General features: G+C 52.7%; 2 protein-coding genes across 7 annotated transcripts in view; one reads left to right on the top strand and one right to left on the bottom strand.

The window, feature by feature from the left end:
* Window positions 1-236: 236 nt before the first annotated feature.
* MAP6D1 (MAP6 domain containing 1) lies at window positions 237-16,423 on the top strand. 2 transcript variants are annotated; one of them, XM_055723982.1, is made up of 3 exons: window positions 237-861; window positions 11,616-11,733; window positions 14,321-16,423. In XM_055723982.1, the coding sequence occupies exons 1-3, from the start codon at window positions 362-364 to the stop codon at window positions 14,345-14,347; spliced, it is 645 nt and encodes a 214-aa protein (XP_055579957.1). In that variant the 5' UTR covers window positions 237-361; the 3' UTR covers window positions 14,348-16,423. The 2 variants fall into 2 exon arrangements, with proteins under 2 accessions (XP_055579957.1, XP_055579956.1); XM_055723981.1 differs by having other exon boundaries at window positions 243-861; window positions 14,270-16,423.
* A 2,820-nt stretch (window positions 16,424-19,243) lies between these two features.
* The window catches only part of YEATS2 (YEATS domain containing 2), a 50,023-nt gene continuing 46,095 nt past the window's right edge, over window positions 19,244-23,171 (bottom strand). For 4 of the 5 annotated variants that reach the window (XM_055723405.1, XM_055723406.1, XM_027808807.2 and 1 more), the window contains one exon: window positions 19,244-22,357. In XM_055723405.1, coding sequence (XP_055579380.1) covers window positions 22,249-22,357 — 109 coding nt within the window. In that variant the 3' untranslated portion in view covers window positions 19,244-22,248. The remainder of the gene's footprint in view (window positions 22,358-23,171) is intronic. The other variant, XM_027808805.2, reaches the window with a different exon arrangement.

Here is a 23,171-nt window from a genome sequence, read left to right as displayed (position 1 = left end):
GCGCGGGATCCCGCCGTGCGGAGCCGAGGGGGCGGGCGGGCAGGGCCGATAAACCCCCGGGGCGGGCAGGGCCGGTAACCCCCCCCCGGGCCGGGGCAGGGCCGGTAACCCCCCCCCGGGGCAAGCATCTCGGCCGCGCAGCAGCACCCGGCCCCGCGGCTTCCCCCGCCCGGCCGCCAGCCCCGGCAGCTGCACGGAGCTCCCGGCGGCAGCCCGGGTCACGTGTGCGGGCCGTAATCCCGGCGAGGGGGTGTCATTACCGGGGGAAGGGGGCGGCGGGAGGAGGGGCTGCCGCCGCCGATGAGGGCTGAAGCCGGGAGCGCGGCCGGCTGCGGGCGAGGCGGGGGCTGCGGCCGCCGCCATGGCCTGGCCCTGCATCAGCCGGGTGTGCTGCCTGGCCCGCTTCTGGAGCCAGCTGGACAAGTCCGACCTCTCCGTGCCGCTCACCATCCACAACTACTCGGACATCGAGGAGCAGGAGGACGGGGCGGCCCAGCGCGGCGGGCCCCCCCCGCGGGGCAGCGCCCGCCCGCCCGCCCCGGCCCCCCGCCCGCCGCGGGACGCCGCCGCCGGGCAGCCGGCCGGCCGCAGGAAGGGCCGGGCGGTGGGCGCCGGGGAGCCCTTCGCGGCGGAGACCCAGTACCGGCGGGACTTCCGAGCGTGGCCCCTCCCGAGGAGGGACGCCTTCCCCTGGGTCAGCGCCAGCAGCGGCGGGAGGGACGGGGCCGCCCCCCAGCCCGCCCCGGGCCGCGCCGCCTGCGCCCTGCCCGGCAGCGGGAGGCCGGCGGCGGGCGGCTGCGGCGGCCCCGAGCAGCTGCGGCCGCGCTCGCAGCCGGACGGCGCCCACACCACCTCCTACAGGTAACCGGCCCCGCCGCCCGCCCCGGCCCGGGGGGGGGGCTGCCGCCCGCGGGGGGAGCGCCGCCGCAGCGCGGGGCGGGGGTGCCGGCGGGGGGGGCTGGAACCGGGGCGGGGGGGGCTGGAACCGGGGCGGGGGGGGGGGGGGGGCGCAGCCGGTCGCCAGAGCCGGGTCGGGGCCGGCGCGGGGGGCGCCGTCGGTGTGCGGGGGCGGCCGCGGGGCGCTGAGCCCTGCCCTGCCCGCTGCGCCCGGGGGGAGCGGGGGGGGCGCCCGGGGTGCAGCCGGGGGGAGCGGGGCCTGCACCCCCCCGTGCCCGGGCCGCAGTGCCCCCAACCTGGCCGTGCCCCCCCAGCCCCCCCCCCTCCTGCCCTGCAAAACTCCTGGGCTGCCCCGCTCAAGGTGAGGCACGTTACGCCTCAGAGCCGCTCCAGGGCTCCAAACGTGCCATTTAACGGGAAAAACTGTCACCAGCCACCTTTCCCAAAGAGCCTTTAAAAATTCTTAGGAGCCTTTTACGTGGTCGGTGCCTTCCTTTCCCTGCGGGCGCTTGGCTGCTTACAGGCATTTATTTTCTGGAACGAGCCATGGGGATGCGCCGGATTCACCCCTTGTTCCCACCGGCATCCACCACGGGCGAGCGGGGACTCCAGCCCCTGCCAGGCCGCTGTCGGACACGGACACGGCGCCGCTTCCACACCATTACCGCACGCTCCCTTGTGATGGTGTTTGGCAGGTTTTAATATACCTACGAGGTATATTAATAGAGCAATTATTTTTATTCCAATAGATTCCCTAGTATTTAGATGCTTCTTATCCGTTATGTACCTGGGAGATGTTTCTCCTCATAATTGCAATTCACTGGATTATTTATCACAGCGCTTTTAAGACCAAAACGCTGGGGGCCCCGGGAAGGATTACAGGCCTGGAATACGGGGGAATGTGTTGCTGATCCCACTCCTCCCAGTGCAGGCAGCTGCCCTGCTACTAGTGCAGTTAGGGTACGGGCTCTGGAGGGATCACTGCAGTGCCTGAATTCATGCACTATCTTTTCCCTTGCTGCATCTCACAGAGCAATGGTTGGTTTTGAGGAAAAGCGCTTTTCAATTGCAAAGCAGCGCAGGAATTACTTCAGAGAAGCCCGCCTCGAGCAAGCCTAGCCAGGTGTGTGTTTCAGACACACATCCATCTCCACGTTGAGGTCGTAGCCTGACCCCAGAGCAGGGTGCGTTAGCCTGCATTAGAGCTGCAGCTTCCCTACGGCTGTTGCAGTGCTCAGCAAGGAGCCCCTTCTCGCAGCCTTCCTCCCTCGGCCGTGGCTGTTCTTACACAGAGCTCTCGGCTAGTCTTGGAAGAGCAAGAAGTTTACGTATCGCACAACAAAGTACCAACACGCAAATCAAAACAAGTTTTCCACAAAGTAAGACTTCAAGGGAGTTGAGGAACTCCTCGCGGCTGACAGGAGGAGAGGTGCGGGATGAGGATGGAGGCACAGGGCAGGGCAGCCACAGCAGCGCAAGGTTCTCACATGAAGTCCTTAAGCTGTTGGAAGGCGGTACGGTTACAACTAGTGCAGACAGAACTATACGAGGCAAACCACCTTCATCTTATTCCGGTAACTGCCCACAGTTTCTCTGAATTATCACCTCTCACAACATTGCAAATTTAAGAAATCCCCATGCCACCCAGCACACCAGAGTCACAACAAGCAGCAGGAGAAAAGTCCGCAACAGCTTCACAGGCTGCAGAGAGTCTATTTCGATTTTGATTTGTTCCTTTTTTCCTTTCCAGAACAACTAACCAGGTACTTGGCAGAGTTACAGGCATTTTCAGTTACGCTTGGGGCACTGGGTTTGCATTTGGTGGCTTTGGTCACGCCGCAGCCCCAGGAGCAGTGCCGGGGTCTGTGGCAGGGCAGGCATCATCCCCAGCACACCCGCCTCCTGCGAGTCAGGCACTCGCAACCGCAGCGACACCGCCACCACCACGGCTCAGCCCTCCTTTCCTCTTACCTCCTGGTTTTCCAAAGGCAGCGTTGCAGTCTGCAGACGTTTATCTTCAGGAAGCAGCTGAACAGCAGCGTTATGCGTTGATGTTCTTCATCATCCTCCCTGTTGAAGGCCAGAAGGATGCTGCTTGTGTGTTAAGCCATCCCTGGGTGGCCGCACGGCCCCGCTGCTCCAGGCTGTGCCCACCCACAGGTGTGGGTGAGGGGCAGGTCAGCTGTGCTAGAAGCAGGGCTGGGTGGCTGTTAACAGGAGCAGCTGATGAAGGCTGGTGAAGCACGTTATGTCTTTAAGGGATTTGGCAAAAAGGGAGAGTGTCCCCTGCACAGAGACATGCAGGCAGGGACCGAGGCAGGTGGATGGTTAGAGAGGAGCCAAGGTGTGGGAAGCACTTTTTTGGTTATTTATGGTGACTCTCATTTCCTTGCTAGGAAGACCCTTGGGGAGATTCCCCCTTTTCTGCTGTTGCAGGAGTATCAGCCCTTCCCTGTGGCTCTGCCTGGGAGCAGGGAGGGTGGCCCTGGGGAGCCGTGCCCGCTCCTACAAGGAATGGGTCCGTGGAGCCTGGTGTGCCACTTGCCCACCATGAAGGCTGTGCTGCAGGACGGGCTCCTGGTGGCCAGCAGCCCCCGGCTGCGCTCTGTGACCCTGCCTGGGCCTGCTGCATGCGAAAGAGAAAAGGTCTTGAAGGCGGGGAAGGACTGGGCTTGAGCAGGACAGTGCAGAAAAGTTGGGGTTGATGCATGGTCCACTCCAGGCTTTCACAAGCAGTAGTGGTTTTATTGCTTAATTCTGTAAGGTGCTAGGTGGGTTTTTTTAAGGTTTTGTGCTTTGCTGCTTTTTAATCCTGGGATGCTGATTGCAGGGTTCTACCACAACACAGCCTGTTGTGTGTTTCTGTGAAGCACCCAAGTGTCTCGGTGAGACCCTGGTAACGTTCAGCACCGTTTGGTTTGACAGGCTTTTGTGCATCAGGGCACTGCTCCCCTGAGACTTCATTCTGCAAGTTTCTGTTACATCTTCTCTCCGCACTCTTTTATTTTTTATTTTTTTTTTTTAAGCTCAGAAGGGAACTGGGCTGCATACAAAACTGGCTGTACATGGTGCAGCCAGCCAGCCTGACCCGGCACTTCCCAGAACAAAACAAGCTTCCAGGATCAGTGACGAAGACCAATCCCATTCCAAGTGACTTCTGCAGGAACTTTTCCATAAGCAGCAGAAGGATAAAGGCGGAGGGGGTGTTGGAAGAATACCTGTACCTGTGAGGAGGAAAAGTTATTTTTAATTTTGAAAGAATATCTCTGTATAGAGCAAAGGGACAGCACAGCTGCCTGCCCTCCAAACTATTGCCCCATGTCCCCAGATCTTTGGGGTGGCTCCTGTCTCCAGTCCCTGGATTTCAGCTGGAGTTCTGCAGGGTCTGACTGAAGTCAAACCCCAGCTGGGCTACCCGAGGGGGAGCTGAGGTGACAGGCTGAGGCAGGTGGATACAAGCCGCACTTGAAAGGCTAAAATGGGATGTGCTCCAACTGTGTAAAGATCCCAGGGACTGCTGCAGAGGCTTGCAAAAGATTACACCTTCCTTGATGCTGGAGGAGGCAGGAGGGAGTGCTGAGCGGCCCCCTCTGCATCTTCCCAAGGGTTTGTCCTTTGGGGTCACGCAAGTGGCTTCTCCCTTCCAGCAGCAAGTTGCAGGTGCTGTGTACTCCTGGCTCTGCACAGGATTAATGGTACTGCTAGGTCCTGATTGCATTTAGCAGACACTTTAGGAATAGGTAAGTGCTTTCCTTAACTCCCTTCTACAGTGGACGAGACAAGCTGGTGCTGTCAGCAGGTATCTCCAGCTGGCTCTGTTCTCTGGATGTCATCTTACCTTGTTAGAAGGTGACGGGGATGAAGGCACAACCTCCCTGCTGGGGCTGGTATTGCTGGGAGGAGAGCCCCGGTCCAGGCTCAGCTGTACTTCCTTCAGTCACTCCAGACCTCAGTTTCCCCTTCGGTAACCTGCCAGCTTTTGGAAAGCACTTCAGCGTGTAAGTGAAAACGTGGCAGCAGCGCTGTGAGCGATGGTTTTGGCTGCTCTTCCCCCCACCCGTTGGCTTTGCTTGTATTAGCGCTCGGGGAAGGGGAGTTTCTGTGACATGCACAGCACCAGGTCTCTGCAGTCGGTGTTTCTGCGCTATGAGTGTTTTGAGCAGGCGCGAGAGTCGAGAGCGCCCAACTTGTTTGCAGGTGGGAGTCAGAGCAGTAAAGCAAACCAGACCGGGGGCTTTGGATCAGCAGGGTTTCTTGCTTGCCCAGAGCGAGCAGTTTTGTTTTGATGAAGACACATAAAGAACTGGGGTCATTAAGTGGAAAGGGCCTGATGTGCCATTGCTAATGATTTTGGGAATAGAGGGGTAGAAGATCCTTCAGCAAACTGAACTCCCACCTTCCTGCACGAGTGTTCAGCACGTGCTGTTTGTTGCGCCCTGCCCGTGGGGCAGAATCCTCCTACCAGGGGAGATGCTGCTGAACGAAGGGGAAAGACGCTTTTCCCCATAACTATGGATGCAGTCACAGAGCTCGTTGCTTGGCTGCCTGTGCTATGCACCTGCCTTCAAAGCATGCTTGTGCAGAAGGGCAAGGTGAGCTGTGGTGATTGCTTCTCATTGAAAAGCATCTTAGTGCAGTTGTGCAGAAGAAATCAGAGGAAACACTTGCACTCGTGTTCAGCATATGGGATTGTGGCACACACCTGAGCTGGCAGGGTTAATAGTACTGCGTATGAGGAGCTCCATCCTTGATCCTTAAAAGATATTTAAATGAATGCTTATCCTCAATAATAAGAGTAAAGCTTTTGTAATCAAGGCTTACAGTTGTCTTGACATTCTTAAGTATCTTGCTGCTTGGGGAAATTAATACTGAAGCCCCTGGTTTTGACGCTATTTAAGAAGTAAGCTTGCTTGGTGCAGGCGTTGGGATGGATCCAGAGACTCGCAGTGCGCTGCATAGCCTGGCTGGGGGAGGGGAGGGCTTGGGGGGGGACAGAGGCGTGGGAGGAAAGAGCGAGGGGGGCTGGAAACAGAGGCTTAAGAGAGAATGTTTGTTGTGCGAAGTACACTGCAGAACTGCAAGGGGGGAGATTCAAAGCTATTGCGTAAAGGTAGGAGGAATTTTCTCTACTCAAAGTGTATCCAAACTTACATTAGAGGGAAAGAATGGGAAGTGGGATAATGCCAGAAGCCAAGACCCTCAGAGCTGCCCAGAGCCCCCAACTCACAGGGCTCCACTGAGGGGGAAGCGGCTGCCTGTCCCAGCACACCACTGGGAGTGCTCCCCCCTCGGGGGTCTGTCTGTGAGCAGAGCGAGTTCCCCAAACTCCCCCTAAGACAGCGCTCTGAGACTTCAGGGCGTTCTCCTGGCCTTTCAGTCCAGTCTTATTTGTTGCTTCTTCCCCGTGAGCTAAGAGCCGCTCTGACTACTGCCTGACCTTGGTACACTGAGAGCCGGGGTGGGAAGCAGCCAGGGGTCTTCTGTGTCCCTCCTCTCTGATCCCTGCCTGCTGGTCTTTACCCCTCTAGGTTTTTTCCTATCAGCTTTTCCTTTCCCCCATGTCTGTCCTGGCGCCGTGCTCTTTGCCTGGATCGGGGAAGGGGCACAATCTGCTCCTGTGCCCAAGGCTTGGAAGGGCCCCCAGCCACCCCACCGGTGTCGGACATGGCTCAGAGAAAGGCAGTGTAACCGCTCCATCACCCGGGAGGGCTCCTGGCTTTGTCCATCGCGCAGAGCTCTTGCTGCTGCCTCCGTGGCTCGTAACATTTGCGGCCCACCGCTGACGAGGAGATGTGGCAGCAGCCTGGTCCCTGCAGGGCTTTGCCGTGGGCACCCTCAGCCCATCCTCTGGGAGAGCGAAGGAGAACTGCCCCCCTGAAGTGGCAGAGGCACGGCCGTGCCAGGAGTGGGCGAGGAGCCGTGTCCCGAACGGAGAGAGGTTTCACACCCCACACCCTCTGCCCGAAGCCTGGCGCGCCGGCCTGGCTTCCCCCGCAGGCACTGTGGGCAGCCTGTGCTTTGGAAAGGCACTAAGGGACCCCCAGGCTGCGCACCCCTTTCCTTCTGAAGGGAAAACGGGACGAATGCTCGTTATGCTGCTTCTCTCTCACGGGCGTGCTGGGTAGGAGAAGCAGGAGGGCAGCAGCAGGATGAATGCGGAGTGGCTCGGGCAGTGTGGCTCGGAGTTACGTTCGGCTACACAGAATCAGCCTTTTTCTCCATTTCTTAAATGAGAAATGGGATTGTAATGCAGCAGCTCACAATCATGTGAAGCAAACCATGCCATAAAGATGAAGTACTAAAATGATGGTACAGCTGTGATGGCACTGGTGGTGTACTGCGGGGCAAAGGAACGCTATAAATGCTGTAGGTGAATCCGGCTGGAGATGGCAGCCCCAGCATCACAAACAGCACCGTCTGTATTTCTACCTTCTGCCTCCCCATGCCCAACAGAAATGCTCTCCAGCTCAGTGAAGTTAAAAAGCTTTCTAAGTTTGATTTTCACCAGATCAGTGAAATAAAAAAAGAGTTTGCATGCGGCTTTCTCTGCAAGGCCCGAAGACATTTGCGAAGCACATGAAACGGGAAGGGCTGGAGGCAGCACAGGGGCCGGCAGCCGCGTGGGTCGTGGCACCCAGCAGCTTGAGCTGCAGCAGCAGCACGTTGTGTTTGGAAGGAACAGAAGGACCAATCCTGGATCCATCATTCCCAAATCACGCCCTGAAGTCTGCGAGGCCACTCGGTGAATTGTGGTGGGAGCATCTCCCCCCGCAGCCTGACCCCCTGTGGATGCTGTCTGACAGCCCTGGTCCAGGCAGTCCTGCTCATCCGGGAAGGGAGATGGCACACACACAGCGCTCTTCAAAGCTGGGCTTCGTAGTAACCCCCTGGTAATTGACAGTCCAACGCGTTGTGGTTTTTTTTGTTGTTGTTCCTGGCATATACTGATAGCTGTGCTCCCACTTGCTCCATTTCTCATCACCACTGGGGGTTAAACTGGGTCCCCGCTCCCCCCACCACACTGACCCAGACCTTTCCCTCCAGGCACATCCCAGCATATTACAAAAGAAACACCTTTCCCCAGGCCCTATTAACTGATTATGAGAAACAGCAAAGAAACAATCTACAAAGCAGTGATTTATGCGATCAAAGTTGTTCCACAGACTAACGGGGCATCCACCTGCAAAAAGCTGCTGCTTCTTCCTTCCTGGAGTGAGTCGGCGGTAAAGAAGCCACAGTGTTCAAAAAGAAGCCTTTCCCTTTTGATCTCCACGATTTTAAAGTCTGCATACAACTTAGGAGGCCTTTTTCCTTTCACAACCCCAGTGCTTTAGTACTTACAAGTACCACTGGGTCATTTCTATTCCTGCAGATCAAAAATCTCACCTCTAGGTTGTAACAGTGGAGAACAAAACAGAACCTAAAGAGAGCCTGGACATGGAGTTATGGGCCTGGAGGCTAGTTCCCCTCCGCTGCAGGTCCCTGCGGCCCCAAAGTAACCTGACTGCTGCTGTCTGGGGACAAGGGGAGGAGGAGGGATACGGCAGGAAGGACGAAGATGACGTCTCCAGCAGCAACAGCCAATGCCTCTCACGTCCATCCCCAGCAGCAGCTGGATGGCACGTCACCCTCTGCCCTTCTCCATGCCATTTTGCTAATTGCTTCTCCCACCATCCTGTTCTCCTGCCAATAAGTGCTACCGGTGTGATCCGGGACCGCGCAGCACCCGCCGTGCCTGTGGGGAAGGGAGGGAGAGGCAATGCACCGGCTGAGCCGGGCGTGATGCTTCCTCAAGCACAGGGAGCGAGTGTTGCGCCAGGGAGCACAAGGGGGAGGAGGACTAAACCTTGACACCTTGAGCGAAGTAACGTTAAGGACACGTCATCCCCCTTCCCCAGGCGCTGGGTGGCTCATGCATCTTGACTCCGCTCGTGACTCCAAGGCTGATGTCAAGTCACCGAACTCTGCCGGGGCTCGCGTTCCTGCTGGCTCTTGGCTGTACAGCGGGAGACGGGGGCAGTGTCCCGCAAGCTGAAAGACAGAGTGACTTTAGTTAGCTGTACTTTCTGCACCAGGGGTTATAATTTTCTTGTTTCAAGTTCCCCAGCTCCCAGAGGAGGTAAGTCGGCTCTGTTTTGCCCAGCCCTTCCCAGGGGCTCAGAGTCCTGCGTTTGCACAGGGGGAGATCGGAGATCCCGATGATTCCAAACAAGAAGCGCCGCTGTGGGTCTGAGCCATGACTGTCTGCCCTCACGTTTCTGTTTCTGTTTCCGTGGGTGAAGGCAGCATCTCCTCACTGCACGTAGGTGCCTCAAAAGGCGGTTTGGCCATCCAAAGGCTGAGAGGAGAACAGTTTGGCTTCCAGCCAAAGCAAGGGCCCCGTGATCCAAAAGGGCTGCATTTGGGGACCTGCCAAATCAGCAAATGATCTGCTACAAAGCAGCGGGACGGCGCTGGCCGCGGAGCCGGGTGACACAGGCATTCATTGAAAGCCGGGGAGGCACTCCATTGCAACAGAACGCAGCGGGGAGACGGGCTGGCACGAGGGGGAGTGGTTAGGAATGGATGCCACCAGCATCCTTGAGGCAGTCCGGCTTTATGTGGGGTGGCAGGTTCCAGTTCCTAGAAGCAGCTGGGATGTAATTGGTGGCTTTGTACCATTTTGCTGGTCTTTTGCCCAGTAGCTGTTGTGCCCTGCCTCCAGCTGTGCGGCACAGCAGAGGTCAGATTTAACTCTTAACTCGGCGTTCACACGTGCCTGGGATTCCCTGCTGAAAGGTTGCCTTCCCGGGGCATCGCTTGGCCAAAATCACCTTTCTGCAAAGGAGCTTCCTTATCCTGAGCAGCAGGAGCTGCACCGGGAGAGCTGTGCAGGCACCTACCTGCTGCCCGAGCAAGCCTGAACAGCAAGGTGCGGGGAAGGCTCAGCATGGGGAGAGCGAACCGAGCACAGGCAATGCTTGCAGTGCACGTAAACAGCCCTGACAGGGGCTTGGTTTTGCTTTCTGGAAGCTCTTCCGTAAAGCACTATCTGTTACTGGGTGGATTTAAGAACTCACCCCACCTTTGGTCAAGCTGGCACGCCGCTGTCAGCCCCGGCCGCGGGCTCCTGCCTGTTCCCTTGTGCCTGTGCCCATACGCCTCCGTCCTGGCAGCAAACTCTGTCAAGAAACAGTTACTTATTTTTTTTGTACTTTATGTTATATATATTTATATATATGTAAATAAATATAAATATATATAATTATATATATTTGTATTAATATTAATATTTTGTATTAATATTTCTGCTTGACTTAAACATGGTCCAGGGTCATACCCTCTATCTACAAATCAACCAAGAAAAGAGGCAGCGTTTTAAGGTCGAGTTTATGTTTAGAAATCAAGCATAAACCAGGCAGTGGATATTTTGGTAATATATTTAAAAGGATCAGTAGCAAACTACACATTCTAAAATAATACTCCATACTTAGACATTTTAGATAAGATTTTAAAAAGAGGAATTTGCAGCTACTATCAAAATAGCAAATAGCATGCTTGGGAAGAATTAAAATCAGAGAGGCTGTGATCAAAGCTAAGCCCGGCACATTAAAACACAACCTATTTCCCTCGCCTGGATGTGGCTCAGGACTTGATCTTGTTTGACCCTGCGTATAAGTAGCTAGTGAGATGCAGTTGTTATTTAAGTATGCCGGGGTATAAACATAAAATTGTCCCACCTTGCTTAGCTGCCTCCCCATTGGTTACAGACGCCGCCTGAGCTTGTTGCCAGAGACGCAAACATGAGCCGAGCAGGCTTCTCTCTTCGGAGAGCAGATGAGCCAGCTCAGCTCACCTGGCTGCTGCTGCCGCATCCCAAAAGTCCTCACGGAGGGGGCATTAGTAAAGCCTGTTTGTGACAAGAGGTGCAGAGAAGCAGAGGGAAGCGTGACAAGAGGTGCAGAGGGAAAGCTGCAGGAGGGAGCGGGCAGCAGAGCTGAGCCAGACCCTGCCACACTGCTCGGCAGCGTGCGTGAAACGTGTGCTGCCCGTTTCTCAGATGTCACTGCTCCCAGGCTAAGTCAGCCAAGTGCCACCTTCTCAGGCATCATCAAGCAAAGTCAAAGCACTTGCCCCCATCTGAAGGAAAATCATCAGCGGAAGCATCTGCCAGCTGAGGTGGCGTCTCCTGCGGATGCGTTTCAGACCAGGTTGCCACAGCTGCGAGCACAGCACACACCGGCCAGCGTGCCCGCTGTCACCAGAGCTAGGGCCACGTAGGGACCGCCGGCAGCCTCCCTCCGCACGCGTGAGCAAGGCACTCGCGGCCCCAGACCACAATGTTTTACGCTGTAGGTGCCCGACGAGCCAGTGTTTTACATTGTAAGCGGTCAAGGAGCTATCAAGCAAAAAGTAACCCTGACTTTTTCTTACCCAGGAGGAAAGCACCAAGCAGCTCTGGGGGAGGGCACATTTTGCCGGGAATAAAGGAAGAGCTAAGTCAGGGCAGCAGTCAGCCCCGGCTGTGCCCTGCCGCATCTTGCAGCCTGGGCTGTCTGACCAAGGCGGGCCTCTGGGCACAGGTTGTCTTTTATTCTCGGTGTGCCTTAGACATGCTCAGCCTTACGAGCTGATCGTAACCAGCCTTGCCTTCTGGCTGTGCAACCATCCTGAGCAGAAGTACCCCTGTGAGTATGTTGCATTTTACAAGTTCTTCTGTCTTGACAATCTCATTTCAGGCAAGAGTATCGCCCATGGACCGGAGCAAAACCATCCAAGCCTATAAAGACAAAGCAAGGCTTCACTATCCCGGAAGACCATTTTGTTCAGGAAACAAGCTACAAGGCAGATTTTAAGGTAATTAACATTTTTTAAATTCCTAGATTTTTTAAAATCCCAGTGTCAATGTGAGTAAAGGATGCATCAGGAGCTACTCATTTTTTTTATCGATGTGGTGCGTGTAGCATAAAGCCGTGTCCTCACTGACCACTCTTGTCACTGCCTGTCAGGTAACGTGGCCATCCCTTGCTTTCAGAGGGATGTGTTAGAGCTGCCATACCGTGACTTACCATAATTCAGCCCGAGACCAGGATTTTAAACTGCATGACAGTCAGGGAGTTAGGATTCCCTCCACTGGATACCCTACGTACAAGGTGTGCGTACCTCTCTCTCCGTGCAAGGTGCATCGCACACCCCTGCGCACACGCAGAGCGCTCAGCGTGCGCTAGCGTTAGGGCTGTAGCACAAGATGAAACCTCTGGTGCTAACACCGGCCATGGACAGGGGTGTTTGCACAGGAATGTTTGCAGATCGCTAAGGAACAGCACCCACCCGGACAGGACAGACCCCCCGGCAGCAGCTGCCCCCGCTGCCAGTGCTGAGGGGGACACAGCTGTGGAAGCAGCCGCACAGGTCCTGGGCCTCTGAGGCTTCCTCAGCATTTTTCTGCAAGTTTCTACAACCAGCGTAAGATCGTTTTCTTGATGAAATACATCTCAGCATTGCTAAAAATCCCACAAGGGAATGTTCTCTCTGTACCCAGCGTTCTCCCTGGCAGGGCCCCGCTTGCTCCCCGTCCCCACAGGGAAGCAAAGCGCATGCCAACGAGGCTCTGCTTTAGCTGCTTTTTGCTCTGGTTTAGCTGCTTTTTGCATCAGACCACCAAAGAGAACAGCACTTCACACAACCAGCCACTAAAGCCATGCGCAGGCTGCGCTGAATGACTTGGAAAGGAGAGCTGGGGCGGAATTCCCCAGCTGCGGCGTGCTGTGCCAGTATGGGTAACGGCAGCTACTCCAGGGCCAAGTGCAAAAAGTAAATCTTTGCCTTGGAGAAGGCAAGAAAGGAGTGTTTAATCAGCAGAGAGCCAAGTGCCTCGTCCGCAGAGGATTGCTGGCACACTGCTGCGACAGGGCACACGATGGGTATATCCAGCTCCACTGAAAGTGGGACAGTGACCTCAGGCAAAACAGAATTGGCAAACCTCACCCGACTCCCTCCTTGCTCTGAATAGTCTGGGCTGCTCACTGTGGTGCAGCAACGGCATAGAGGGTATTTAACCCTAAACCTTGTATTTTGACCCTGCAGGGGTAAATATAGTGTCTTCCTATTTGGCAGATAGGATGCAAAGGAGAGGGTCCTAGAGGAACCCCTCCAAGTCCCCATACCAGGTCTCAAGGAAGGGAAAGAGAAGACTGGCATCCCAGACACAAAGACACGCCACCACGGATGCGGCACTCCAGACCGTGCAAGCAAAGGTCCCGGTTCCTGGAGCCCCAGGGTACCACCACGGCCCCTCTGGCGGACACCGTGGGGAAGGTGTAGTCTGGAACGAAGGTGGTGCCGAGGAGCCACCAGTTCAAAGAGAAGTCAGCCTCTCCCTGGTTTACGCTCAGCCACGGGGACTTTCCCTCTTGCCTGAAGCCCACGGCTTTGGCTGGACACCCGGGAGTCAGGCGTACGCTGTGTCCCAACAGCCTGCAGGGAAGACCCAGAGCGCTGGTGCTCCCCAGCTCCCGAGCTGTGCACAGGCTGCTTGTGACACTCCTCCTGTTCCTTAGCGTGTCAGATGCATCTCCAGAGGAATGGAAATATCAGAGCAATGAAACAACAACAAACAAGTCGATAGCTTTCCCTGCGCTGCCTTTGCCTGTGCAGCTAAGGCTGGTCCTGTCCCAAATCCTTTGGGTTTTAAGCATTAGGGAAGACAAAAGCATGCAGGTGCCCTTCGTGCCTCCGTACAACCACAACAGCTACGCACCACCCGGTGTTCTGGCTCCACAGGCGTCAGAAAGAGCAACCTCTGTTAGCTCTGCCCTTCCCAGGCTGCAGCAGTTTCCATCCTTATCCAAGTCCTTGCAACTCCACAGCCTGGCATGGCCAGGTACCCATTTATCCCCTGCAGGTACCCGAGGTGCGTGCCCCTGTTTGCAGCTTGTCGCCCCGTCCAGCGGAGCGCCCTGACAGACCCTGGGTGGCATCCTCCAAAAGATTGAGGACCAGGCATGCACCACTGCGGTGCCTCTCGCTGAAATCCCGCGGTGAATTCATGGTGACGTTTGTAGAGCACGTGAAGAGGGCAGCTCTCCATCCTGCAGGATGCCTGCATCCTCCAAGCCTGCCCAGCCATGGTGACCCCATCACTCCGCACCCCTCTGGGCTCCAAGGGCTGGGTTACAACGAGCCCCTCCTCGGTGGTGCAGCATCACATGTGCCCTCACATCGCCCCGTCCACCGGGGCCGGGCTCACCGACACCCAGCCAAGAGCTGGCGCTGCCGGGCAGCGGCACGTTACAGGGCAGGCAGGTCTCCGCAACGCCCCAGATCCCCCAAGCTCTCTGGTCACTCGTACCCCACGTGGCACTAATGTTTCTCTCCCCCCTCACCCCACTAGATCCCAGAGGTGAAGACCAGGTTCTCCCCCAACCCCTCTGCTGTTTTCCAGGCGCCGTCACGGATCCTCAACGTGTGAACCCGCACCCTCCTCACACGCAGGCAGCTTAAACGCGGCGTTTCTGTTCAGATCTATCACTATGCAATTTTCATGAGGAGTGTTAAGATCAAAGGACTGGTATTATCAAAAGCAGCTTCGGCGATTAATGATATGCACCCACACACAGGCTTTCTGTTAACACAACAAACCGCAAAGCGCTTGGTTCAAAACTGGCAAAACGCACGGCGAGGAGCGACCTCGTTTTCCATGGGAGCAGGGTCATTCCTGCGCCAGCTGGCATCGTGTTGGGAGAGCGACTTTGGGCAGCGAAGGCAGTACTGCAGGCAGCGTCCCCATGCGTAACTACACAGGGCGGGAGGGAAAACAATCACAAGCGGGATGGATAATTAAACCCCCCCAAAAGAGGTTTATTTAGCAGCACCCTCTAAATAGGCCAGTGAAAGACAGGGAGTGTCTGGCTGACTTTTGAGCTGCTTGAGGGGTTTTGGAAATAGGACCTCAAAGGGCATCCCCAGAAATCACAGCATCCTGAAACAGGGCTGCTCTGAACCTCCAGGGTGGTTTTAGGAGCTGGAGGAAGCCAGCATCGCTGAACTCCTAAATAAAGCTGGCGCATGCAGTGTCTCGTGGTTTTAAGGCTGGAAAGCTGGGTGCTTCCAGAACTGGTGGGCTGAGCAAGAGCGAGAGGGGACTGAGCTTCGGGAGAGACACAGCCCTGACAGCGACGCGCCAGCCTGGCCGGGAGAGCACTGGTGGGCGCCGCCAGCTTGGCACCTTCCAGGGTCCAGAGCATCAAAGATATTTATGTAGTCTGTATAGCTGTTAGGGTGAGTGTAAATATTGTACATGGATTTTACCTAAAGCGATGTGCGATCCTTTAACAAAAAGGACATGCTTCTACTTTCAACACATGTTAACTCTTTGCATATGCGAGGTGGAAAATATTGCCTTGAAATTCCTAAATTATTGCCTGTATATTGGTAATGCTAATGCTAGGAACAACCAGAAGCGAATGTTACTTAGGAACTCTTCTTAAAGACAAACGTCACGTAGAATGTAAGACATCCTTCATTTTTAAGATAGGCCATTTTAAGTGTCATTGCTCTAAAGCTGATTTTTTTTAGATTAGCTTGCATTTAACTTTTGCTGAGGTACGCCTGTTTTAAGAAACCATTTTTTAGCCTTTGTCCTCAGAGACTGTAGTGAGTTTACAGTTTCTATCTGAATGACTTATGCAATATTATTAGACTACTGCTCATTTAATGGTTTTACTAATTATTTGGGGGGAAAAAATTAAAAACCTTTTACTTTATGTGTTTGCAACACGTGTGTTAGCTAGAACGAAAAGAAACTATCCTCAGACTTGAACAGGGATCAGACACTCATTCATCTGCAACGAAATAGACTTTAACGCAGGAGAATCTGTTCTTAACCTTCCTACTAGCTGAAGTCTAAGGCACATTTAATGATCTCTGGGGACTTTGCAAACATGTATGCATTGCTGTTAATTCCCATAAGAACAATTTTGGAACTGCTGGCATGTGGATAGTGTTTGGAATCCAGGCAGGCAGCATCTTCTCACTGCACCGTGTGAGAACGGAGGGATGCCACCTCTGGTCGCTGCACTAGTGGGATGAGAACAGGCACCATCCGCAGTCAGCCGTGTTGGGGTGGGACAAGGGGTGGCACTTCCCACACTCCCCTTGGACCCCAAGGAACCTACAGGAATACCAGTGCTCGCCAAAACAATTTTTCAGGAGATTCATTTTTCAGGAAATTCATTTGAAGCATTCAAACTGTACTAGAGGTTTTGCATGTTAGATGTTTCTAAGAATTCAATCTGCTTGTTTAATCTCTTTATAATGTTTTTAAGAGTTTTGTTCGAACAATTTAAGTTCATTTCAATCCTGGACTTTATTAACAGCAAAAAAAAAAAGAAAAAAAAAAAGATAAATTGTCTATTCAGTATCTCTTCTTAATTCATTGTATTTCTTAAAAAAAACAACAACCCAGTTGTAAACAAACTGGTAATATAATAAGCTTGTATTTTATCAAATGGACTGGATTTAATTTAATAAATTAAAATGTATTTTGGCTATTGGTTCTTTCCCAAATATTTTTTTGTTGTAGAGCATAACCCTCGAGTATTCAGCCTTGCAGGACAATTTGTTGCTGCATTTCTCCCTCGCAGAGCAGCAGGGGCGGGGCACACAGGACAGCAAGGAAGGTGTCCAGGAGATGTGCGACAGCATTTGCAGCCGTTCCTTACGTTCCTTACCCCTCAGGCTTACCTGCTGGCACGGGCCCCTGGCAGGAATGGCTTCCAAGGCACGTTTCAAGCTGTGGCCCGACCAGGGATCTGAAAGCGCAGCTGCTTTCCAAAGGAAAGCTGTGGCTCTGCAGAATTCATAATCACTTCGGGGATTTTTCCCAGATGCTTGCAAAGGGAAAGCAAACTATTCAGCAAGCAGTCCAGTGGCGCGGAAGGGAGAAGGGACAAACCAATGATACCAGTTTGCCACATTCACTATCGAACGCTGAGAGGCTGGATCGACCCCGATACAGGTGCCATACTCTCCAGGTCCCCTCTCTGTGGTGCCCACCGTGCGCCCTGTTAATGGAAAGGGACAAGAACTGCCCTTTCACCTCTTTTTCCCTCCGCCATCTCACACTGATTACGGGGAACTAGCGCTTGCTTTGAATTTTAACAGAGACCATCGCCTTACAGTTGCTCCCAAGAACATTTTAGTGAATAAAGGTGCTGCAGGTACAACGGGCTTCCCTGGACAGCGCGCTGCCAGCTCTTCTAGCCGTGCCTCGGACTTCCAGGAGAAAGCCAAAGGCTCACGACCCGTTGCCTGGTTCCAACGACAGAAGAGACAAACGGAAGGAAAACCGAGCAGGTACTTACCGTGGCAAGGGACAGGGTGATGCAACCGGCTCCCGATGGCTGCGGTATGCGCGGTTCTGCCCGGAAAGCACCGCCTCGGCCAGGTTGAAAGGTACCGCACCACGTTCCTCTGAAGAGGGCAAAGCCACACAGGGTTTGCCCACGATGCCAGGACTGCTTCCAGCGCTGCTCTCACACTCCTGTTCATCTTCTCAATTACTTTGGGTTCACGTCCATGTCCATTCAAGGCTTTCCAACTGTGAATCACACTGCAAACAAGGGTTATTTGACACATGAAGAAACATCCTTTAAAAGGAAGGTTTTACACCTGAAGCATTGTAGTTTACTACCTATAGGGTGACACTGAGTGTGCTCATTTCATTCCATCTTGCTGACACCTGGCCTGCTGGGATGCTGAGAGCGAGATTTGTGCCAGCTGCATCCCCTGTGCCATGAAGCTGTGAGCATCTGCGCTTCCATGTGTTCAGGAGAAGCTCTGGCATGGGAAATAACCCCGTTACTCAGGACAGCTCATTACCTGAACTTGAAAAGTTCACAAGCAGCACATTCATGAATTGTCTGCTTTCATAAACTGCACCTTTCTCTTTGCATTGCACTAATTCATGGAGGATGAACAGTTGGATGAAAACCTATCACCTCTGCCTTATTCGTACCCATTTTCTCTACCTTGGCCATCACAGTAACGTACGACCCTAAGGACCAGCCTGGCTTGCCACAAACAGCTGTTGGTGCCACGCAGCGCAGAGGCTGGGTTTGCTTTCAGGGCAGAAGTGGCACAGAAGGGATTGCCGAATCCTTGTTCCTGGTGGCACAGGCTCTGGTGGCACCAAGGCTGCACCCTGGGACTCAGACATGCTACTTGCTCCCGTGCCAGCTCCTGTGCCAGCTCGGTGTGCCCACAGCTTTGTTTCTGAAGCGGATGGTCCAGTGCCTTGGGGGCACACTGCACCTACCACCACATCCCGGAGATGCGGTCAGCCACGCAAGGGCAGGGCTGTGGCAGCCAGGAGGGGAGGCATCAGCACCAAGGGCCCAGCCAGCTTCCTTGGCCACCTTGGTGTCATTTGTTTGGCTCTGGCAGCGTAAAGGCATGGCAGTGTCTGCTCACTGAGGAGGCACTTCATGGGATTTAGTACAAACAAGAATGAGTTTTGCAGGATTTTACCATTAAGTTTGCTCATAAGCACCTACAATTCCTCCCCACAGCCTGGGGAAAAGGACAAGTTAGCTTTTCTTACTTTTTTTCTTCCTTTTCCTGTCCATATCAGGTGCCCGTGAGCGGGAGCTGGCTGTGGGGTCTCTGTGAGGAGCGGCTGGGGGTGCCAGTGGCCCCAGGGCAGCCGATGGTGGGAGCCCCGCAGAGGAGCCAGTGTTGCCCCTGTGAGAGGATGCTTAAGAAAGCAACACCTGTGCCTCTTGTTGGGGGAGAGGAGGTGGGAGTCAGGAATGAAGGACTAACAGTCAAGTCTCAGGAAAAAAAGGAGTAGGGGGAAAGGTGTGGGGTTTTTTGTCTTTGTTTCTCACTATCCAGCTCTGTTCTGAGGGACAAGTTCAAGTAATGTTCCCCAAGTTGAATCCGTTTTGCCTGTGACAGTAATTGGTACGCAACATCCCCATTTTCATCTTGACCCATGAGCTTTTTAGTCTTATTTTCTCCCCTGTTCTGTGGAAGGGGAGTGAGAGCAGCTGGGTGGGCGTCTGGCAGCCAGCCAACATCAACCCACCAGGCTTCTCCATCTTCCATACAAAGCAATTACTTGCCGCTCAAACAGGCTGCTCTGGAGGATGAAAAGCTGGAGGAGCTAAGCTTGCCGTGCTCCTCTTCGCCCAGCCTCCAAACCCAAGAGCTTTTCAAAATAACTCAAAAAGGGGAAAATTTCCTTCAGATCAGTTCCCCAACTACTGATTTTTATCCAGCAAAACATTCTGAATATACAGAGCACACAAAAGCCTGTGGATTTGGAGAAACTTCAAGTGACAGGTGACAGTCAAGACAATCCTAGCACAGCTAATAAAAGAATTTATTGTAAACATACGTATCTTACACAATTATACAGTATAATACAGATAACATGAAGGATTTAAACACTCAGCATTACAAACAGGGGCAATATTTGTAAAGAGATCTTTAACTTGCATCAAGACTCTTTAGAAAGCCAGAGAAATATACCGTAACATTTCAACACACCGTATCACCTGTAGCGTTCCACACACACCTGAATGGGTGCACGAAACATCCACAGCCTCCAACTCATCTCCAAGCAATTCCCACAGGAACCTCTCACCGACACATTTTTCTCCCACTGCTTTTCAAAATTCAAAGAACTTGTTGCAAACGTTTCCTACATCTGAAGGACTAAACACATGTGTTATTTTCTATCTGCTTTTAACAAGTTTTTCTTCAGCAAACTTAATGTGTTATTAATATAGCATCTCCTAGGAGAGTAACCTGTGGTTGCTCAGAAATGCAGCAACAGACCTCCACTGCAAGAACCCCGTTAAGAACAAGGGGCATTTTACCTGCCTGCTTCAGGGCCAAGTTCAGGACTCACTCTGAAACTCCACTCCTCACAGAAAAAGCAGGACACAGGCAAGGAAGCCACAGTTTGCCAACAGATGCCCAAAGACGAGCTCCTGCATCCTCAAGAGCTGCTCTGGGCGTATCAACATCCCAGAAACGAAGCCCACACGAGACGGGGGCTGGAAATGCACGTGTCATTGCAGAAGATCATAGCACAACTGAGTTTGCCCAAAAGGCTGTTCCCACTCAACCTGCAGGCTGTCACAGCAGTAGTGACAGATATCTTGAAAATGCTCCCCCCCCCCCCCTTTTTTTTTTTTTTTGTAAAAGCTGCGTACAGGGGTGCCTGAAAGCAGCACGGATGTGGAGTTCACTGCAGCTCCCCAGCTACCTGGATTCCTCCCAGCTCTCAGCACTGAGCTCAGACATAATCGCCACCGCTTGGCTCCTTCACGCTGACCTCAGCTGAAAAACCTCACGTCAGGGCTGAGCTGCGCACTGTACTTGTGCAGGCAACCCTGCACTCAGGTCACCCCAACAAGCCGGGATTATCTTTTGAATCCAGAGCATCTGAAACGCCCTTTCTAGGGGGCATTTAAGTCCTCTGAATACTGTTTGCATTTTGTCCATTGGTCCCATTTCCTATATTCAAGGGTTAGGTTCTGCCACTCGTATATTCGTATACCTCCCTGCTAGCTCTGTGGAACTGAGAGGGAGTTTCCTGCAGACCCTAGTTTTATTGAAGGTGGAGAAGACAGGCAGCATCTCATCCGAGGTACGTCGTACCTTCCTCAGCCTAAGAACTGTTTCAAACCTATGCTACTCTCCTCGGAAGCCTGAAACCACCCTCTACCTGACCTGTCTTCCACAGTTCCTGCACACTGAGTTACCATCACCTGTCTTCCAGCCCCAAAAAAGCACCAAAAGATAACATTTTGAAGATTTCTGTTCCTACCCCAGGCCAGGAAAGATAACTGTAGTTTAATGTTTATAAAAGGCTTTGTATTGTCAAAGCACGGCACCAACAAGAGCGAGGCCTCAGTACACCCCTGTGAGGTAGGTATCCTGGCTCCCCATGCTCAGAGATGGGGAAACTGAGGCACAGAGTGATTAAATCAAAGGCCATGCAGCAGATCAGAGACCCAGCTGAGATCAGCGCATTGGAGGTTCTGGCTGTTTGACCCATGCTCCAGCCACATGACAGCACTGCCTCACAAAACAAGCACCCTGAAAGCACGACAGTCCAACAGGAGTCCCACCAGCTTATTCACACCACTAGCAAGCACCCATGGGGCAGGACAAAAGGGTGGTGGATGCGGGGTGGTCAGGATGTTGTCAGCGAAGCCTTCTTCAGCGAGGTGTTGACAGCCAGGCTGCAGATGTGTCTCCTACACCAGTGATGTTCCTGAGACAGGTAAGTGCTGGGGTTAGTAGCAGAACTTGGATCTGCAGTCAAGACATCAGAGGAGCTCCCCACAAGCAGCAAATCTCTGATGTTTTGATCCTATCAGGCCTCTCTGCGTTGAGCAGAACTTAAGCCAAAGTGGTGCTGCTTCCACAGCACTTTATAATCCAAGCTGATCATCAGCGAATGCTGTCAAAACATTAAGACTTGTACAACACAGCTGGTCACCTGCCTTCCAGCACACTCCAAACCTGCTAGCAGCCTGAGGAGGCACTCACTGAGCCAAGCAAAGGGTTTCAGCCAGTCCAACCCCATAAACACTGAATACTGGCCTCGTGCCTCTCCTCTCCCATGCAGGACAAGTGGTCAGTCTAATCTTACCAAGCCTGGCCATGGTTTGTTCATCCTGATTGAGCATATGCCAGTCTAGCCTTTCTGCGGTGACCAAGAAACCTCCACCAGAGAGGCAAGGAATTTGGTTAGGTGATACTTAGCTGCATAAGCTCATCATAAGTCTACCCAGCTGTGTTCTCAGTCACATATATCACACTCGAGCAGGACTGGCAGAATTTGTTGCAGCCATCAGCCTTCTGTTCACCCAAACCTAACCAACCCACCCACCCATCCACTCAAACAACCCACCTCTAAAATCTGCCTTCGACTTTTCTCATATCCAGAGAGCCAAAGCAGCTATTCTGCCCACTGCATGGGGAAACAACTCATATGCAGACTGCATAAAAAAGCATAATTTCTTTTCTTTAAAAAAAATGTTCCATCTCATCAATACAGCTGTCTCAGAGGGACCAGGCCTGTGGAGTCTCTCACAGCTCGCAACTCGATGCAAACTGACAATGTTTGTTCAGCCACTGAACATACACTTACCAAGTAAACACTGACATTTAACAACTTGATTTGGAACAGAGCATCATTTTGTTGCATTAAGGTGCATCTTTAATTGGAGGTAACAATCTAGTAGCCCAATGTTATAAATGTATATAATAGTGTCCTACAGAAATACTGGATTTGTCAACCCAACTTCAGTCATAAATCCACCTTTCCTGTAGCATCTTCTCTGCTCTATTTCATTGTTCCTCATTTAGTATCTTCATATGTTTGTTTGTGAGGAAGTCAAGAAAGGGAATATTACAGATGGCTTTGTGAATATTCATCACTGTGATCTCTCTTGGAGTCCTGCAGGGAATGCATCAGAGATGCCATTATAATACATAAAAAGACACGTGTCCATCAAGCAGCAAGTCAATAAATTTACTAACAGAGGGGAGTGGGGGAAGATCAATTGAAAAAAAAGGATAAAAGAGCAGGTGTTAGAGCAAGACAGGAAGAGCATTAAAATGTCAGAACACACAAAAAAAAAAGACAAATGACTGGGGGAAACATCTTGGGCATTGGGACAGGGAAATCAAGTGCTGAAGCATGAATTCTTGAACTTCTATAGCACAACTATGTACATATAATATATATATAATAAATATATATTTATATATTGCATACAATATTTAAACTAAGCATTTTCTCGTAGTGTTCCTCCCCCCCCCCCCAATTTCAGGCTATCCCAAATCCTGCTGCTAAACAGAAATCAAAATGAGGCCCAATTGTTACCTTAAAAAAAAAATCACATGAGCCTGAAAAAGAGTATACTGGTAAAATAAGGAGATTATTTAGGTTGTTTAAGTTCTGGCAGGCCATGGCTAAGTTGTCTACAGGGTAACCTGAGATGGCCAAGAGTGAGAAAGTCCTTCCAACATGGCTCTGTAGGAACAGGTCATCTGTCTTTGGGCATGGCAACACCAGAGAATCCTGCCTCAGTTTTTCATGTTGTTTACTTTGCCACTATGGAGCTAGGAGATGACCAACCCCTTTATAAGGCTTGGATCCTCCCAGAATATAGTTCAAATTCCCTCATTCACATGGTCTGAGCCACACAAAATCTGACTTAAGTCCTCAAGCAGTTCAGCCCTTAATGCTGGCATAAGTGGTCCAAGAG

This window comes from Falco cherrug, chromosome 11 (genome assembly GCF_023634085.1).
Source record: "Falco cherrug isolate bFalChe1 chromosome 11, bFalChe1.pri, whole genome shotgun sequence".
Taxonomy (NCBI): Eukaryota; Metazoa; Chordata; class Aves; order Falconiformes; family Falconidae; genus Falco; species Falco cherrug.
This window is presented reverse-complemented; position numbering and strand designations above follow the sequence as displayed.

What these genes read in the sequence shown, in the direction of transcription:
- MAP6D1 (XM_055723981.1), top strand. Translation starts at nt 362, where the DNA reads ATGGCCTGGCCCTGCATCAGCCGGGTGTGCTGCCTGGCCCGCTTCTGG. An exon ending in GCCCACACCACCTCCTACAG is followed by an intron (nt 862 to 11,615) that starts GTAACCGGCCCC and finishes ATCTCATTTCAG; the next exon opens with GCAAGAGTATCGCCCATGGA. An exon ending in GCTACAAGGCAGATTTTAAG is followed by an intron (nt 11,734 to 14,269) that starts GTAATTAACATT and finishes TCACCCCACTAG; the next exon opens with ATCCCAGAGGTGAAGACCAG.